The 15,244-nt window shown below is 48.4% G+C and overlaps 1 protein-coding gene across 1 annotated transcript in view; it reads right to left on the bottom strand.

The window, feature by feature from the left end:
• Window positions 1-15,244, bottom strand: part of LOC116945985 (uncharacterized) — a 41,784-nt gene that overhangs the window by 17,944 nt on the left and 8,596 nt on the right. The window contains exons 3-5 of the mRNA XM_076069622.1: window positions 13,560-13,722; window positions 8,673-8,872; window positions 3,181-3,356 (exon numbers count right to left, since the gene is read on the bottom strand). Coding sequence (XP_075925737.1) covers window positions 3,181-3,356; window positions 8,673-8,872; window positions 13,560-13,722 — 539 coding nt within the window. The remainder of the gene's footprint in view (window positions 1-3,180; window positions 3,357-8,672; window positions 8,873-13,559; window positions 13,723-15,244) is intronic.

Raw genomic sequence — 15,244 nt, 5'->3', positions numbered from 1 at the left:
TTTTATTGTTTCCCTTCAACGTGACTTTACCGAAAGAGCTAAGAATATGAATATAAAGTGGCCTATCGTCACGTGGACATTTATAGCAGCCAAAAGCTCTAAAAGCACATTGATTCTACATGTGGAGTGAAAAACCAGAGGACCCGGAGAAAATTTTTCGCGACTAACCGCCGCGTACCCACTTATACTGTGGTACAATTTTGTTTTGCGGTATCAAATTGATGAAAGGAGAATAGGCTTTAACCTTACACACGTAATTATCAAAGCACTTTGCGTGTTTTACCACAAGCATGTGTGCTTAATGCATGTGGAAATCTATAGCAGCCACATACTCTGAACGCGTGTTCCTAAATGTGGAGGGGGGGAAAAAAACAGAGGACCCGGTGAAAAAATCCACGCGACCACGGCGGAGAGAGACTTGCAAATTCCACATATGCAGGCGTCGGGATCCAAGTCACGACCTCCTGTATACCAGGCGAGGTCTTTAACATCTCGCCCGTAAACCGTGCTATTCTGACTCCGAGAAAACAGGCGTGCGCAACTGTAGTTTCACGACGGGAACCACGAGTGCAGTCGCGAGGCACTCCTTCCTTCTTGGTCTCTCCGTGCCTTTTGGAAGCACGCGGAGAGAGAGAGATGGGGGGGGGGGGATACGGGGAGTGGCAGAGCAGAGCAGGCAGCAGAAGGTCGCCGCAGGTGCAAACTGTTCCGGGAAATGTATGAAAGGCAGCTGGAGGGACTGAGAGGCACAACCTGACCTACAGCAAACTGGCGCATGGATGGGTAATGCATTGCTGGTTGGATTTTAGCAGATGCGGCGAGGCGCTACGCTTGGAATACACAAGCACAGCCGGGGACATTATATGAGTGGGTGTGCGCGTGTTGTGTGGGAAGCATATTGCGGGGAGCGGTGGTGTAGCGGTTAGCGCTACGCTACGTTCCCAACCCGGCGACCCGTGTTGGATTCCCGCTCACTGCCACCACCAGTGACGATTACCTGAACCGGTCCTGGGCCTCCCCTAGATCGACTCGGCCTAAAATGAGCACCTTGTGTGGCGTGTAAACATCGCCGCTGGCGGAGACAAAGGCGGCCAGCCATGGTGCTGGCCGCCCACCCCCTTGTGTGCCACAGTTCCGGCCTTCATTGGTGCTGGCTAACAGCACTTGCCCCAACAGTCTATTAAGGCTATACGGGAGATCTTTGTATTTGTGGGAAGTGATGGTGTTGTGGTTAGCGCGCTGCACCTGGCAATCTTCACTCGATTCCCAGCCATGGCTAACGTGAGTGGTGAGTGATACATGCACCAGTTTTGGACTTCCCCTAGATGCACTCAGCCTTAATTGAGTACCTGTTACAGGATGTAAGCATCATCACTGGGGGTTACAAAGATGGATCGGCGTGGTCGTGGTCACACCACCTCTCGTGCGCCGTTCCGGCCTTCATAGGTGCTGTTAGCCTTACACGCTGTTAAAGCACTTGCTTTAACAGCGTGTAAGGCTATGTAATAAGTGCTGGCTAACAGCACTTGCTTTAATAGTGTGTAAGGCTAAGTAATAGTTCCTGGCTAACAGCACTTACTTCAACAGTATGTAAGTCTATTTAATAGGTGCTAGCTAACAGCACGTGCTTTAACAGTGTGTAAGGCTATGTAATAGGTACTAGCTAACAGCACGTGCTTTCACAGTGTGTACGGCTATGTAATAGGTCCTGGCTAACAGCACTTGCTTTCACAGTGTGTAAGGCTATGTATATATTGTTAAAAAACGTAATTCATGAACTGCGGTTATATGCTCAACATTGAACAGATGAAATACCCACATCACTTCCAGTACAGTGGTGGCTAACTGGCAGCACGACTGGGTAAGGATATTTACATAAGTTCTAGGTTTGTGTTGAGTCATGGGGCTCGGTTAATATTTCATGTCAAAATAATGGGATTTTAAAAATAGTTTTTTATAGTTTGGAATTAATTTAATTACACTTTCTAATATTTAACCTTTTTTTAGACATGAATGAGTAATATTTAGGTTTTACTCGGCATAGGCCTGCTGATAATTTGAAACTTTGAACCGCCATCCTATGTCCGTGTTTTGAAACAATACAAATAATTTAGAGCCCTTTGTCATTAAAAAACATCTACTGTTTACATGTGTACGGCGATAAAAAATGCAAACATCAGTCCCATACTTGCATATGTCAGGGTGTTCCATTGCAAAGAAACAAAACTAAATCCCACGTTTGTAAAAAATGAAACAGCTCAATGGTCATTAAGTTTATAGGTCGTTTGACCAAAGTTGAGGAGCTGCGTGCTGTGGCAAATGGGGGCAGGGGGATGTTGGGGGGGGGCTAAAATTCAGCTTTGTCTGTCCGGGTCTGATATGGAGGAGGTTGCGGGTTCGATCCCGACCTTGACGCCTAAATATTTGGAGTGTGCATGTTCTCACTATGGTCGCGTGGATTTTTCTCTGGGTCCTCCAGTTTTTCCCTCCACATTTAAGAACACGCCTTTAGAGTATATTGGGCTCCTATACATTTCCACGTGATAATCCACTAAATTGAGCTATCATTTGTGGCCAGGTCGCTTCTGAAAAAGAGCTTCATAGCTCAGTGGGTCTTACCTGGTAAAATTAAAACATATTTACGTCTCAGAAAACACCACATCCAATATTAGGGTTGCCATCTCCGAGGTACCTGTACATAAAACAGGGATGTGTTATTATGAGTAGTCTGGGACTTTTGAAGTCGCTGGAATAGTTACAGGTGACCCAGGATGGACGCCTCAAAAATGAGACGATCACGGTAAAACCAGGACAGGTGACAAAGTATAAAACAAATAAAACATTAATGAAGAACACTGCCCTAAAGATACATTTCTTTGCTATGAAGATCGCCAAAAATGTGACCCAATATACATGTCTTCCTCGTCAGGACAACGTTATCGACAAACGTGTTGGTCTTTTCCTACTTTTCTTGTGCACTGCCGCCAACGAACGCAGCGTCACCACCCACCACCACCCACCACCACCACCACCACAATTATTTTGGACGATATTCAGCGTGAAATTAAATCCCCCGGGGCGTTGCGTGCGAGTGTCATCGCGATCGTGTCGGCTCTCTCTCTCTCGCTCGCTCGCGCGCGTGTGCGTGCGTGCGTGCGCGTGCGTGCGTCAACCACGTACAGCACTCGATGGGGATGGAGGCGACCTGCAGCGACACGGGCTCCGCTCCTCCGGCCTGGGGGACGTGCGTGCGGAACACGAGGCGCACGCGCGTGTTCTTGCGGCCCACGTCGGTTTCGCCCGAGCGCAGCTCGATGTCGGCGTTGCGCAACTTCAGGATGCCCGCGCAATCGATCCTGCGGCGGCAGTGGAACCCGCGGAGCGAACCGTGCTCGTTAAGCGCAGCGGGGGGGGGGGACGCTGCTGCTGCTGCCACCGTCTCGGAAGCCCGTTACACTCTTTGCTCCCCGCGCGTTATTAATAAAGCCGGGGGAGCCGGCACTCCATCACTGTTCTTTTATTTAACCAGGTGGAGGGCCGTAGAGATTCATCGGGGGTTTTTTTGGCGAGGGAAGTTGCGAGCGAGTCGTCGTTACTTGTTGTTGTTGTTGTTGTTTGTTCGTCATTAGAGAGCAACGGTGACTGCCGCCGGGCGTCATGAATTCGAGATTATTAGTCGCGTTATAAACGAGTCGCGTCTTGCGGAGAATCTAACGAGAGCCTGCAAATGAGAGAGCACGGTGAACAAAAAATGTCAAAGGACACCAGAATTAAACGGGTGAAAGATTGCGACCGCGATTTTTCCTACAATTTGTTGCATGGAGGAAGGAAATAAATAATCGGCCCTGATGAATCGATGTTTTGAAGATGTAATGGAATAAATAAGCATCTTCAAATTGTTCACAACATATGAATCCATTATATGGCTAAGTCATTAATGTTCTGATTACTGAAGAGCATATTCATTATGATTAATAAACACGACCAAAAAGAGAGAGTCTTAGCTCAAGGCGGAGGGTAGTTTGCTACTTTTATTGTATTCACTGGCGTATGTAGCATTGCAATTCAAGTGCTATTGAGCTGTTGACTTGAGGTTCCAATTTGAAAACACAAATCTCTGATGTTGCGGCGCCCAATCATGATAAGATATTCACTGGGTTTTCTTTTCAAAAGCATGTGCATTTGAGATAAACGTGGTATATTTTCGCTTTATGCAACAAAAAAAGCCTCACGCGCAAAAGGGTCTGGGGCATTTCAAAACTAGGACACACACATTGACACAAACACACACACGCTGAAACAGACACATACATCTGGCACTAACACACGTACACTGACACACACACTGACAAACACACTGACACAAACACAAACACTGACATAAACAAAAAACAAAGACATATCACCCGTACAGCCTTAAACAGACTGTTGGGGCAAGTGCTGTTAGCGAGCACTTTTGAAGGCCGGCACGGCACACGTGGGGGTGGGTGACACACACACACACACGCGCACGTGTTGGTGAATTACAGGCCTGACCAACAGAACCCAGGAGGGCTCATTTGGGTGGCACGTGAGAGCATGAAAAGCAACCGCAAACTTCCGAACAAATGTATGCAAACACCCAATGCCATTGAACAGACCAGCCGGAATGGGTTTCATTCTCATCAGATCTCCGAAGCTTCGCGGCCTCGAGCCTGGATAGTGCTTGGATGGATGACCACTGTTCATTGTCCACGGCAGCTGCGAGACCGGCGCTATGTGACGGGCAGCCGAGGGCAATGTAAACAAAATCTATGGTACTGCACTTCTATGCTCCCACGTCGTCTATGCTATTCGTACATTCCACCCCCCCCACCGCCCCCGACTGACCACCGTGGTGAACTATGCTCAAATAACCCTCACGATATGCGCGACTTTGGGCGAAACTCATCCAGCAGTAGATTAACACGAGAGGGGGGGGGGAGCTGTGCGTGTGCACAACTCCCATTTGCACTCTGGCCACCCGCTTTATATTTCTCAACACAAACCCCACGCCGCATGGAACACCCCCCGCCCCACCGTGCCATCACGTTCCCCCATCCTGCTGCTGCGACAACACTCAATACAGGCCGCCCAGCCGGTCCTGGAGGTCGGCAATGTAAATCAACGTTCTCCCGGGGGGGAACACACATATTGGAAGTGAGGTGTGCCCCTATGTCGTAATGTTTGACATTTTGTCTAACACCCAAAGGAGAGGTAGGGGGGGGAAGTTTGTAGCTTTGTCGCTGGGCCCCGCGAACAACCGCGGACACCCATGACCTGCATACACGGGCGTAATAGCCCCTCTCTCTGCAAAGGCGGTGTTGGCCTTGCTGACATTTTATTCAAACAAACGGGAGGGAGAATAATATGGAAAATTACAATATGTGTGTGTGTGGAACAAAGTGTTTAATGTTAAGGGCCGCGATGGCGGGCTCGTCTGCAAGGAATAACCTCGCCGGTACTAAATCCCAGCCCCACGGGTTGACCGAAGAAGCCCAAAGTCGTAACAAGCTGGGCGGACGCCCAACCAACCAAATGGCAAATATTTCCCATCAATTATGCATTGTATGCAAGGCTCTTGCATGTCATCAAATGAGCCTGGATGCGCCCGATCCCATCGGTGGCTAAGCACCAGCAGAGCGCTGGCGGTGCTTGGACGGGAGACCCGCCACGCGCAGGAGAGGCCGCTCTGGGCTGCCGCATGACGGGCGGTGGACGGCGATAATCACAAAGTCCGTTGTTTTGCGTATTTCCATGGTTCCGTGTCTGCTCCCGCCGCCTTCTACCCGCACTGACCAGCATGGCGAAGTATGATTAATATATATAATTACATAGAAAACCCGCACAGATGTGGAAAGATCCTCTTCGACTGGGGTATTGTCAAATAGGGCTGTAAATGTGCATGTTGAGCGTAACGACGAACACCCTACAGTGAGGGGAAAAAAGTATTTGATCCCCTGCTGATTTTGTACGTTTGCCCACTGACAAAAAAATGAACAGTCTATAAGCACACTTAAAGGGAGTGCTCCTAATCTCAGCGTGTTACCTGTATAAAAGACACCTGTCCACAGAAGCATTCAATCAATCAGATTCCAAACTCTCCACCATGGCCAAGACCAAAGAGCTCTCCAAGGATGTCAGGGGCAAGATTGTAGACCTACACAAGGCTGGAATGGGCTACAAGACCATTGCCAAGCAGCTTGGTGAGAAGGTGACAACAGTTGGTGCGATTATTCGCAAATGGAAGAAACACAAAAGATCTGTCAATCTCATTGGGCTGGGGCGCCATGCAAGATCTCACCTCGTGGAGTTGCAATGATCATGAGAACGGTGAGGAATCAGCCCAGAGGATCTTGTCAATGATCTCAAGGCAGCTGGGACCATAGTCACCAAGAAAACAATTGGTAACACACTATGCCGTGAAGGACTGAAATCCTGCAGCGCCTGCAAGGTCCCCCTGCTCAAGAAAGCACATATATATGCCCGTCTGAAGTTTGCCATTGAACATCTGAATGATTCAGAGGATAACTGGGTGAAAGTGTTGTGGTCAGATGAGACCAAAATGGAGCTCTTTGGCATCAACTCAACTCGCCGTGTTTGGAGGAGGAGGAATGCTGCCTATGACCCCAAGAACACCATCCCCACCGTCAAACATGGAGGTGGAAACATTATGCTTTGGGGGTGTTTTTCTGCTAAGGGGACAGGACAACTTCACCGCATCAAAGGGACGATGGACGGGGCCATGTACCGTCAAATCTTGGGTGAGAACCTCCTTCCCTCAGCCAGGGCATTGAAAATGGGTCGTGGATGGGTATTCCAGCATGACAATGACCAAAACACACGGCCAAGGCAACAAAGGAGTGGCTCAAGAAGAAGCACATTAAGGTCCTGGAGTGGCCTAGCCAGTCTCCAGACCCTAATTCCATAGAAAATCTATGGAGGGAGCTGAAGGTTCGAGTTGCCAAACGTCAGCCTCGAAACCTTAATGACTTGGAGAAGATCTGCAAAGAGGAGTGGGACAAAATCCCTCCTGAGATGTGTGCAAACCTGGTGGCCAACTACAAGAAACGTCTAACCTCTGTGATTGCCAACAAGGGTTTTGCCACCAAGTACTAAGTCATGTTTTGCAGAGGGGTCAAATGCTTATTTCCCTCATTAAAATGCAAATCAATTTATAACATTTTTGACAGGCGTTTTTCTGGATTTTTTTGTTGTTATTCTGTCTCTCACTGTTCAAATAAACCTACCATTAAAATTATAGACTGATCATTTCTTTGTCAGTGGGCAAACGTACAAAATCAGCAGGGGATCAAATACTTTTTTCCCTCACTGTGCATAATTCCCTGCCCTGCTTAGCAGCAAATGCATAAATGCATCGGCGTAAGCTCAAGGATGCTGGCGTGCCGGGACGGTTCTCACGCTGCATCACAATCCCCACTGGTTCGATCTCCCGGCGCATCGATTGTAACGATGGGGAAAGTTTTAAATCCCACGCCACTGCCTGTGTTCACCCAACAGTATAAATTGGTTTACAAAAAAAGAAATAATAATAGCCTTCACCCTTTCCAGGCAATGATACAGTAAGTGTAAAGATGTTCAAACACCTAATTATAGACACCCATTGCAAGGCATCAAGTCTGCATTAAGCACACATGCTTGTGGTAAAACATGCAAACAAAGTGCTTTGATAATAATGTAAGGTTGAAGCCTATTCTCTTCTCATTATTTTGATACCGCAAAAAAATTGTAGCACAGTATAAGCGAGTACACGATGGTTAGTCGCGTGGATTTTTCTCTGGGGGTCCTCCGGTTCTTCACTCCACATTTAGAATCAACGTCACGCGTTTAGAGGTTTCGGCTGCTATAAATGTCCACGTGATGATAAGCCACTTCGTTGAGCTATCATGTGTGGCCAGGTCGCTACTGAATAAGCGCTGCATAGCTCAGTGGGCCTTGGTAAAATAAAAATCGTTTATAGTCAATTGGCAGCCTGCAAAACCGAGAAGGGTGCCTGCCTGTGCCTTTGTGGCGTAGCGGTTAGCGCTACGCTGCGTTTCTCTTCCCGCCCACTGCCAACACCAGCCACGATAATCCAAACTGGTCCCGGGACTCCCCCAAAGTCGACTCGGCCTCAAATGAGTACCCGGTGCGGTGTGTAAACATCGCCACTGGGGAGACAAAGGTGGCCGGGCGTGGCGATGGCCACCCACCCCCTCGTGTGCCGTTCCGGCCTTCATTGGTGCTCGCTACGCCACTTAACAAAGGTTTTTGGGATAGATGGCGCAAGTATAAGTGTCGTAACCCTCCACCACCCGACAGCCAATTAGTAAGGGATATACTAATTCACATTTACTCAATTAAATTTTGTGGATTTACTCTCCAACACTCCGTGGGCTGAAGTAGTAACAAATTGGCGTTTTGTTTACGTGACAAATCCCTCAGTAATTGGCTGTCCCGGGTGGTGGAGGGTTACGACACAACATTTATACTTTCGCGACCTAACCCAACAAGCCTTTCTTATGAATAATATTGGTCGCGAAAGCCTACTTGTTCAACTGAGCCCCGACAGTCTTGTAAGGCCATACGGGGGGGGGTTGATCTTTGTCTTTGTGTGTGTGTGCGTGCGTGCGACGGGTGGCGGGGGAACGTACGTGGCCAGCATGCCGTTCTCGGGCAGCATGGGGATGTCCAGGACCTTGGTGTCGCCCAGCACCAGCTCGCGGCTCGGCGTCAGCACCGTCTTGCCGGTGACGCGGTGCACCTGGTAGAAGGGGTGCGGCCGCACGGGACGCTCGTCCGCCGTGCCGATGAAGAGCTGCAGCATGAGCGGCGTCTTGCTGTAGCCGTAGAGCTGCGTGCGGCACGGAGCGTGGACGACAGCGGCGGTCACGGCGATCGCGTCTCGCGGTTTCAGTCGGGGATCAATATCGTCGCGTTGCTCGCCGGCGGCGCTTAGAGTTGCAATCCAGAGAGGTCGCAGGCTCGAATCGATCTCCCGGCTGCGAGTTTTATCAATCCTTCACCCCCCCCCCCCTAGCCAGCCTCTGTCGACCCAGCAGTATAAAGAGGTTCAACGCCACGGATCGTCGATCGTCAGGTCGCATGCGGTGTGGGTTTAAAGTGCGGGGGTACTCCCAGCTCTTCCGAGATGTCTGACAAGTGTGGAAAAGTCGACCAAAGTAGCCTTTAGAGGGGCGTTCTCAAGCTTCCCTGAGTGGAGGCCTCCCGGCGCTCTGTGTTGGTCTCGTCGGGGACGGGGGAAGGTTTTGAGCATACTTCACCACGCTGGTCAGTGCGGGTTGGTAAAGGGCCGGAACATGGTCATTGGACAGTACAATACAATGGATGTTGCTGTACTCTATTGCCCTCCCTTGCTGACACCGTAGCCCTGCAGGAGCCTATAACCCCTGTTTCACGTACGCTGGTCACCCATCCAAGTGCTCAGCTTTTCTATGCTTTTGAAATCTACGTGCCACTGGATCACAGTTGCAAGGGTCCATCTGTTCAGCTGTCAACCCCCTCTGTTAACTGGCCACCAAACGATGCTCAACAGTTGACACTCATCCGTGGTGACCATGGTGGTCATAATGGCGTGAGTCGACACCGGCTGGAACTCTCCTTGATCCCACATCTGATCCGAAAATTGAGCTAATAAGCAGCTTTTGCTGATCGTATAGGTGGAAATTCAAGTAACATTGTTAGTGGACCGAGGACCGGATGCCTACAGTTAATTCAAAGTTTGCCTACGTCTGTTCATTGTTCGTTACAGATAATGTCATGGAACACACATGCACCTAGGGGAGCAGCGGTGCAGTGGATAGCGCTTGCCGCGATTCATCCGCTGGGTGACCTGAGTTCGATATTCGGCCGCGGCTTAACATGAGAGTGATATCAGAACCGTTCTTGCCCTCCCTTCTTCACCAACCCACAATCGCCGTCCTGGTGAAGTATGGTCAAACAAACGCCCATGATCAACATGGCGTGAGGAGGCATTCATCCAGCAGATAGAATAAGGGCGATAAGTCAATTGATCGATTGATTTGATGGACATATTTCAATGACAGTGTCCGTCCAGTGCTCGCCGAGCTGCATTGGCTTCCGGTTGCCGAACAAATACATTATAAGGTTGCACTCATCGCACACAAAGTGCTTGCCACCACCATACCTTGCTGATCTCGTCAAGGAGCAAAAACCTTAAAGTAAACTCCGGTCATCCTAGCATCAGCAGCTTTTAGCTCAGCCATCGAACAAAGACGGTCACCGCATCGCGTGCTTTCAGACGCGCTTATGCGGCCGTCTGGAAAGCTCTCCCTGCCAATATTAGGAAGCCACTGCAGCTACGCACTTTGAAATAATCTAGATTGACAAACTCATTTCTTTAGAATTGCTTTTTGTGTTCAGTTTGTCGGCTTTCCCCGATTAGCATCGTTGACTAAGTACGGTGCGAAAGAGGTTTAACATCCATACGTACATTCGAATTGGACGTTGCGGCCCACCTTCTGTGCACAACACCCTAGTGCCACGCTCCATTCCCAACGTGCAATTCGGTCGCTTTATCCGACCGATGCGTCATCACCGTTACCGCGGCGCTGTTTGTCTCCTGCGCATTAGGAAAAGGCCGGGGTTGGCCTCGTGGTCTGCGTATCCGCCTCTAATGTTTGGGGTACGCGAAGTCCCAACCCCAGACCCCCCCCCCCCCCTTACGATAATGCGTCTTGGGGGGGAATGATCACGCGAGTGTGCTGCGTGATAATTAGTGGCGAAAGACAGAAATTCCCACCAAATTGTTCGGACTGTGAGCTGCGTCCATGGCCAAGTTTGGAGAAATACCAGTAATGACTGTCATAGAAACGCCCCAGTAGTTTATTCGTGAGCTCTTAGCCCACAGCTGAATGACCTTGTGCTCAACGAATGTACAAGATCATCATGTTGGCACATTCATTTTATCAAGGCTATCGGATAAGTATATGTATCGATTATACAAATACATTCATGTATATATATATCATGTACGTAATTGTGAATTCTTGAATATCCGTATCCCCTTTGTGTCAATATGTAATGTTTGTGTTAATATAAACTTGTTTGGTTTCATATTTCATTCTACATGTTAATCTGTTGCACTCTTGAAACGCGTTTGCTCTTGTGATGCTTAACTCCTCATTTCCATTCTTTACCAACAAACCTTTTGGCCGTCAGGACCTTTAACATTTCATATGTTGCAGCAATTTGTATTTGTTGCAATAGAAATTTCACTGCTTCGTGTTTACTTTGACCCACATCTACCTCGAAACCTTCCCAAACACTTTTGTTCCCGACAGAGTATTGATCGTAATAGTAATAATAATAATTATTATTCACACTCCTCTTGTCCATCGGCTGCCGAACGAAGGCTTCCCCCATGCCGTGTCAATCACGGGGATCGTTTGATGGCACTCCACCGCACCGATCAGTGCCATTTGGTGGCCCCGGGCAAGAGTTCGGACATCGCCTGCCGCTGATGTTAGCCACAGCCGGGAATGAAACTAAGGTCGCCGGCTTCATTGCACCACGCGCACAACTTCACGCCTCCGCTACACCCGCTCTCACAGGGCTGTCGTGAACTTTGGAGAAACTTCATTGTGAACAAACCACACAGCTACAGTCCTACAGCAAGAAGTAAGTCTGAACCTTACTGCTCAGTTATCGTTGCGATATATCAACAGAGTAATGTATGATCATGTAGTGCTGGTTATGGTATAGATTACTGCCATAAGAAGTGAGTAATGCCAAGTGGCTCGTCTAGCCAGAGGCATCACGGAAACGTTTTGCCCACGTGAGATTTACGCCCACCCCCCACCCCCCGACATCACAATCACGCTCATTATTGCCTATTGACCAGCGTTTAGAAGCGACAGCTCCACAGGAGGACACGTGCAGCGGCCATTGTGGGCTTCGCCACAGCAGGGGGGTGGTCGTCGCATCCTGCCGCCCGTGTGTTCTGTACTCCACCTCTTCTGTTCTCCACGTGTGTCCCAGCTGTTTCCCCACAAACTCACCCCCATCTGCTTTTGCTCGTAAAAGAGGAAGGCAGCGGGCGCCTCGCGTTGCTTTTCAAACACTCAAACATCTTTCTCCTCTTAACCCATCCACCCACAGTTTCCAGAATACAAGTAAAGGTACTTAACCGCGACAAGCTGGGCGTGCGTTCGCCCGCGTCCTTCCGCTGCGTGCCTGACCCGCAGGCCCCCGCCGTGTCGCTTTAGACCCAGGTGAAAGTCACCTGCCGAAAGTGTTTCTTCTCTTTTGGTGTCGCGCAAACCTTCCGAGTCCAGTCCGTCACGAAACGCGCAACGATCGCACGTCGCGAGCTCGTTCGAATAGCACGCTATTAGGTCTGCTGTGGCGCCACACTCGGCAGGGCTTCGTTTCATTTCACTGAATATTGTCCCAGGTCCCCAGTAGACTGGCGTGTAGGCATGTGACTTGGTAGCCGCATACCGAGGTTGAAGGTTATACTGGATGCGGTCTTGCCGGGTGGAGAAGCGTTTTCTGAAATTGAGCACTGATACTCGGGCTCAGTGGTGTTGCTACCGAGTGCGCAGGCGATGAAAGAACCAGAGGTTGCCCAGGCACTGGGCTACAAAAAATAAGGGGAAATTGGACATGGAGGTCCCATTTCACTCTTTAGACCAATTCTCATGCCCACAATGGTACGTTGTTGTTGTTGTTGAACTGAAAATGACATGTGTACGTATGTATGTTAAACTTCCTTCACAACTGTATTTAGCCAATTGTGCGAATGGGAGGTGCGGGGAAAGGACAATAAGCTAAACACAAAAATCATTTCTGAAGAAATGAATTTTGAATTTAGACTTAAAAGTGCATAGCTCCAGTGGCTTCCTAACATGTTATTGCTATGGCTATGAGCACGGTACATATCTTGGGGTTTAAATTCAACCGGGTCTGTCCAAATCAATGACTCTAAAAACATCTACGTGACCCGGCGCGCCACACCTCGTATACCACGTGACTCTGGATGTGGCCACCACTTTACTTGCCACCAACTCTAGCCTAGCAGTGACACAGATAAAAAAAGATTGAGTACAGTCTGTTGTCTTATAACGCGGTAGTTGTGTTCCTTAAGAACACCACATTATTGAAAAATCGCCTTAGAACACATAATGTATAATATAGGGGTAAAGCACAGTCCACGATTACACGTGAGATGCTTACTCAGGCTGAACAAAGACTGAGGCGCGTGGGTAGTATCTAGAGGCATCGAGCAGCATCCCGCCCTGTGTGATGATGCCACGCCGAGGCAGCCGTTACAACCGCTTATTCCTACTCGCGCAACGTAGTTCCGTTCGCCCGATCGCGGTGTATCCAATTCGCACCCGCGTTCTAAAAAAAAATATGTGTTCCCTAATACGTCACGTTACATCCAACTCGCGTTACAGGACAACAGACTGCAACATACCGAGCCCTGGTCAGAGCACGTGCCACCTTCGCTCCGCCACTGCCAGGGATGCGAGTCGCGAGTTTGCCCGTGCGCGTACCTTGACCCTGATGTGGCTGCCCTCCTGGGCCTTGACGGCCCCGCGGCTGCCCTCCGTCTCGTAGTGGGCCCTGTGGTGAGAACGCGGCTGGGACTCCAGACGAAGGTCGTAGGAGCCCGACTGGCTCGGTAGGGGCCAGTCGAGCGGCGGGTACACGTCGCTCCTGCGGGGGCACAGGGGGCAAGTACTGTCAGGGGTGGCGGCAGCAACAGCGTCGGCGCTTGCTTAGACTCGGAGAAATGGGTCTCTGATCATGATGATTGTGATGATGGTCATAATATTGGGTGTATAATGATGAAGTTATATTTCATATCTGTATGCGGATGACACAATACCCGCTTGTTCATGGATGATGGTGATGATAATAATAATAGATGATGATGAAGAAAATAGATGGATGCTGCTGATGATGATTCGTTATATTCACGATGTACATGTAGAAGTTGCAATATATAGAGGCATTTGGAAGATGATGATGATGATTGTGTCCGAATGAGTTATAGAGTTGAATATCAGTAGATGTAAAATAATTATATCCACATTCTATAATGTATTGTATTAAACGCTGTCTTTATCTGTCATATAGCTCATTCAGCTCGGTTTCAGTGCTGACGATCCACCTTGCAGCATTTCTGCACTCAATTCTGGCAGCATAGTCTGTAATTGGTGGGGATTTTGTGCACAATTCCCTTTAAATTTGAATGAAAAAAACGGAACTGTATCCAGCCCATGATCAATTTTGTACATACACAATTCAGCCGAGGATATTGTTTGCTGAAGATCACAGTCCAGAAAATTGTGTGGGTTTTGAATGCCAATTTATGTGTGGATTGAATTAATGAACGTGCTCATGAAATGGAATTAAGGGCTCAAAAGGGGACTTCATACTAGATTAAGCAGGAATGCACTCAATCCTAATGGTTGATTCACATTTTTTTTTAATGTTCACAGAAACAAAGGGCACAGTAGTAAAATAATAAAATAAGCAGCCCTTTGTCAATATATTGCTGGATGAAGGCCTCCCCATACCGTGTTGGTCATTGGGGTTGGTTTGACCATACTTCACTGTGCTGGTCAGTGCGGGTTGGTGAAGGGGGGTGCCTAATAGGGCTGAACGATTAATCGATTTCAAATCGAAATCGCAATTTGAAACAATGCGATTAGCAAATCGCAAAGGCTGCGATTTTTCGCGACTTGTAAAGTCCTAGTACTTTCTCATTGGATTTGTTTAATTTTTTATTATTATATCTTTCTTCATTTAACTTAACAATTGTTCTATGTTTGATTGTTTTATTTCAATGAAAACATTTTAATAAATACATGTTGGAAGCAATTCATATCTTTTAAGTTCTCATCCTTGCATTAGATTATGTATAGAGCAGTTCATATTGTGATGGTATCACGTGGTAATGCTCCATCACATGTTTTAAATCTATTACACAGTGAATATTGAACTTAAGCTTGACAAATCAAATCCCAATATCTGTCAGAAAAATCGCAATTAGATATTTTCCCCAAATCGTTCAGCCCTAGTGCCTAAAGACTAGCCTAGATGCGACTCGCCTAGATGCGACTCGCCGCCGATGTTAGCCGTGTCCAGGAATAGATCTCAGGGTCACCCAGTTCATTGTTAACCGCTGTACCACCAATATCTTTATACGCATCAGATGTCTATTTACGTCACA

The sequence above is a fragment of the Petromyzon marinus genome, chromosome 25 (assembly GCF_048934315.1).
Source record: "Petromyzon marinus isolate PM22_M1 ecotype Great Lakes invasive population chromosome 25, UKy_Petmar_22M1.pri1.0, whole genome shotgun sequence".
Lineage (NCBI taxonomy): Eukaryota > Metazoa > Chordata > Hyperoartia > Petromyzontiformes > Petromyzontidae > Petromyzon > Petromyzon marinus.
The sequence above is the reverse complement of the archived record's forward strand: the minus strand, read 5'-3'. Positions and strand labels throughout refer to the sequence as shown.